General features: G+C 33.8%; 1 protein-coding gene across 1 annotated transcript; it reads left to right on the top strand.

Annotated features, from left to right (window-relative positions):
* The first annotated feature begins 301 nt into the window (after window positions 1–301).
* Window positions 302–4269, top strand: LOC149801346 (uncharacterized). The gene is made up of 3 exons (XM_089955396.1): window positions 302–415; window positions 2500–2950; window positions 4101–4269. Exons 1-3 carry the CDS (start codon window positions 317–319, stop codon window positions 4115–4117), a joined length of 567 nt encoding a protein of 188 aa, XP_089811522.1. The 5' UTR covers window positions 302–316; the 3' UTR covers window positions 4118–4269.
* The last annotated feature ends 849 nt before the right edge of the window (window positions 4270–5118 follow it).

Genomic DNA, 5118 nt, shown 5'->3' with positions numbered 1-5118 from the left:
CAAGTGGTCATCAAATGCTCTCTTATTATTTCAATGTGAATTCACATGAGAACTGTTAGAAGAAAGCATTGAACTGATGATGTAAAATATTTTCTCGTTATACATACCAATCTTACCACCTAATGACAAATTAGACTTTTACTGGCTTTGCTTTGCTTTTTGATTTATTTACATGTGGACTTGCTAAGAAAAAAATGCTGATTTCACTGTCCTTGTTTAAGAGACGGATCTGGATTTTATTGATGCATGCATGTGGCCATTCATCACATAATTTTAACCACAGGTCTTTTATTAAATAAAGAAATAAAATTGATTTATGCAAGTGCGGAATTTGTGGTTGAAAACGTGGACAAAGTTTTATATAAATAGAGTGTTAGATTGCTGTGAAATCAGAGAAGACCGTCGACTCCCAAAGGTAAGTAATATCTCTCTCTCTCTCTCTCTCTCTCTCTCTCTCTCTCTTCTCTCTCTCTCTCTCTCTCTTCTCTCTCTCTCTCTCTCTCTCTCTATATATATATATATATATATATATATATATATATATATATATATATATATATATATATATAGAGAGAGAGAGAGAGAGAGAGAGAGAGATAGATAGATTCGACTCTCACTAAAACAAGTAACTAATTTAGGGTTTGCCTCGGCATTACTTCTGGGTATTTGTTGTTTATTTTTTGTTATTTCTTCCTGTGACCTGGAGCTTAATTAGCAGAAAAAGTTGAAATTTAAACAAACAAAACTAACTCTAATCATCGTGTGTTTATCGAACACAAAACAAAATACCGGGAACATGAAGCTCAAACGTAAAATAATATGATATTAAAATAAACAGTTGATAAAATCTATCCACAATGTCCATTTAGATGCACCATTTAGTTTTAAATTTGTGTTATTGTTTATTGGCTCTATTGGAATATTGTCATATGTATTGCGATGAATTTGACTAAAAGGTTTTGTAACCTATCTAGGGTCCTGGAAAAATTGTCATAAAATATGTATAAAAACCAACAATAGGTCAAATGTTATATTTTGCAATGAATTTTAATATTATAATTATTCATATTCAAGCATCTTATGATGTGAATTTGATAAACAATATAGGATTGGGACCGAGTTGTCTAACATATCAACGTCCTTTCCAAAAACATACAAAATTGATTGAAAGATGAAATTCATTTTACAAAGATCCGAGGATAGCAATGTGAACATTTTAATATATTAAAGGAAACAAAACACATCGAAATAACCAAAGAAACATACTTATGTAGCTAAGTAATTAAACAGTTAATGAGAGAGACAGAGGGAGAAAGAGAACGAGAGAGAGAGAAAGAGAACGAGAAAGACTGAGGGAGACAGTGAACTTCAAAGACAGAGAGAAAGAGAACGAGAGAGAATGACAAAGGGAGAAAGGACGATCCTCTGATGACAGACCCTTGTTGTCCATTAAGTTTAGTTTATAGATTATGTACTTAGGATAAAATCGTAAGTACTACTTAAGTCTTGTTTCGTGGATATAGTTCTGAACATTGATGAATATTACAGAACTTGTTTCTTTACTTTTTGCTGCTTCACTTTTCAATAATAAACTTCGAGATACACAAGGAGTGTTTTGAAAGATAGAGTGAAAGAGCTGCAACCCTTTGGAGATTAAATAAGGGACAATAGAAAAATAGTATTCAAATCATTACCGTTCCCATATACGCATAGGGACAGCTGACTCGATTCTTTTGTAAATGTGGGTTTTTAAGGACTACATGGTTTATTCAAATTTTACTTTTTATCAAAAGAGTTGAACGCAGGAAAGAGGAAAAAAGAGAATATATTCACAATGATCGAAACAATATATATATATATATATATATATATATATATATATATATATATATATATATATATATATATATATATATATATATATATATATATATATATATTAAGGTGTTATATGTTGATTATATGTTATAGTTCGTCATAGAGGATGTGTTAAAAATAATTGGAATAATTTATTTAGGTACCATTACGCAATTTGAATATTCCCAGAATTAAATGACTTTATAAATTTATTGGCATTCAAAGTTGTAACAATTATGACTTACAACATTATTTCGAATTAGTGTGTATATGCAGACGTTTCGTCATGCTAGCGAAAGCTTCTCAGTCACTTAGCCGAAAGATTCCGAATTTGAAACTTTCTGCGTGTGGATGGATGATGGCATATACTGGTAAAAGATTATATTCACCGTCAGTCTTAAAATACATGCAATTGGATTTTACTCTTGAAAGGTCTTTAAATGTTTGAATAAAGAAGAAAATTACGAATCTAATTATTACAATTTGTACTTAAACTCTGATAGATATGCGAACACTTTGAAAGTTAAATGCATTATAAACAGTTGAAATATATTTAAAACTCTTTGAATGACATATTTTAAACAGAGGCTACATGACGTTTACATTTAGAAAGAATTCGACAAAATATATTTCCTTTTGCAGCCATCCAAAATGAAGATCGTACTTTTGCTTTTCGCTGTCCTTTTGGCCTCCGCCAATGCCTTCTATAAGAAATATCTAGGCTACGGAGGCGGTTATGGAGGTGGATATGGCGGAGGTTATGGAGGTGGTTACGGTGGTGGTTATGGAGTTGGATACGGTGGAGGTTATGGAGGCGGTTACGGGGATGGATATGGCGGCGGTTACGGGGATGGATATGGCGGCGGTTACGGAGGTGGATTTGGCGGCGGTTACGGTGGTGGCTACGGTGGAGGCTATGGGGGTGGGTACGGAATAGGATACGGTGGAGGTTATGGTGGCGGATACGGAGGAGGATATGGTGGAGGTTATGGTGGCGGATACGGAGCTGGATATGGAGGAGGTTATGGTGGCGGCTATGGAGGTGGATATGGAGGAGGTTATGGCGGTGGAATCGGATATAGCTGGAAATTTCGTAAGTACCTTAAAGATTTGAAGGAAGCTAAAACAATTAATCATCTTTTCTGTAACATGAAAACATTTATTCTACATCGAAGAGACCCAGACGATAACGATGTTATTTTCACGTTCAATATACCAAATTAATTGCCAGTAAAGGACAGATTATAACATCTTTTTGGCACAAATGCATACACATCGGAAACATAACTGTGTCTGCTTTTATTTCCTTTTTGTTTTTCCGTTGCTCGATACGTATGACCATTTTGAACCGGTTCTTTGGTACAATTGCTTTTATTATATGCATAGAGACATATAAGGGAAGAAAAGAGATGAAAATACACACACACACACACACACACACACACACCTCAGTCTAACACACTTACCATATTCACTGAAATGTGTTGAGGCTGTTTAACGTCATTGAAAATTCACCTTCATGAGCATCATGATCATGGTTTAGATTGCTTGAAAATTAGATGAAAAATTATACATAACTGAAAACTCCACAAAATCTATATATGTGTGATTTTTAAATGTACTGCTTTTCTGTATCAATAAAGCGAATTACATTCTTCGACAGGTCCACTGAGATTCCCGATTATTTTATAATAGCATTTCCGTCATCTTGGCTAGTACTATTAATATTGCCGTATTTGAAATAGATTCAGTTTTAGAAGCTATATATGTGTTTAATAAAAAGTATTGTCCATATTTACTTCCATGTTATTTGTTTTAAAAAGCGTCGGGGTTATTGTGATATTCTCAGTCAATACATCCGGCCATCAATAAACTCTTTTTAAAAATTTGGGTGGAAATTCATGAAACTTTGTAGTCATGTTGCTCTTGAGGTATCAAAATGAATGTGGGAGACTTCATCCTTGGTTCCCATCAATAGGTTCCGTGTTAGCGGATCAATGGTTCTATTCATGAAAATTTAAATTTAAATTATTTTTTTTTCAAATATTTTCTCACCAAACTTTATATTTGTTGTCATGTACGTCCAATAAATCATATATTTAACGAGGTTTGCTTCGTTAATGTATGGTGTTGGGGGTGAGAGCCGGTGTTGGTAAGTGGGTGGTGTTGGAATATGCAGTAAAAGGGTGTGAATTTATAATGCAGAAGGATTGCAGTAGCTAATATTTCTGCTTTATTTTCAGCATCGAAGAAGTATTGAAATACCCGTGCAAGTGGATGCTGCAAAGTTGGCAGACACGTGGACTCTTGAATAACACACACATAAGATATACTGAAACTACAGACTGTAATTCATGTCAATATAATTGAATGAATTTGTTTTTTATGTATTAAACTCCATCAAGCTACCAATATTTCTTTGTTTTAATCTTTGTTCTCTCCATTTGCAATATGTTAATGCTGGCATAAATGTCATCTGAAATCAACTTCAGGACTCTTATCTTCAGAAGAAACGACTTGTTGAGGCAAATTAACCTTATCTTTATTTGAAAAGAATCAAATTTGTTCTTCAGCATTCTACCAAACTATTCTCTAATCCTCATATGACAAAATATTATGTAACAAGCACCAACCCTTTTTCCCGTTCAGAAACTAAATTTCATTGAATCTTTCGCATACGAATTCGACCCCAACTACATGTAGCAAACCATAGTTTTAAAAACACTACACAATCATATATACAAAATCACAACGTTGATTATAAAAATCCCTTAAAAATATTTGATCTGCCAACTCAAAAGGTCCTCAAAACAGCCTCTAGTTTTGCAAATTCAATTAAATCAGAGCCTCCTATCGTGGTTATTCGTTCCTGTGTACATCCAATTTAAGATCGAGACGAGGATGAAGCGTCTGTTGCAAAACAGCATAGCACCTAGTCGAGCCGGTAACGGGTAACCCGCCTTTATTTGCACCGTAGAAATTACACGATCCACTACTCTCTGAACTACATTAAAACCTTTCGACAAACAAATTTCACCATCTTTTCGGATTTCCTTTCCACATTGAAAGCGTTTCAAAACCTTACCTTTCATCAGCTGTTGATTTCGCAAATATGATTGAAAATTGATTTAATGATACAATCTGAAAAAAGTGTTGTTACATTTCGCTGTCTTGTCACATTGGTATTAAACGTAATGATAGAACAAGTCCTTCAATCATCCATTTCCGAAAGGAAGATTCCATATCCTGACTTTAAATGTT

The sequence above is a fragment of the Sinohyriopsis cumingii genome, chromosome 4 (assembly GCF_028554795.1).
Source record: "Sinohyriopsis cumingii isolate HCF-2022 chromosome 4, ASM2855479v2, whole genome shotgun sequence".
NCBI lineage: Eukaryota > Metazoa > Mollusca > Bivalvia > Unionida > Unionidae > Sinohyriopsis > Sinohyriopsis cumingii.
Note: the sequence above shows the minus strand (reverse complement) of the source record. Positions and strands in the feature narration are given on the sequence as shown.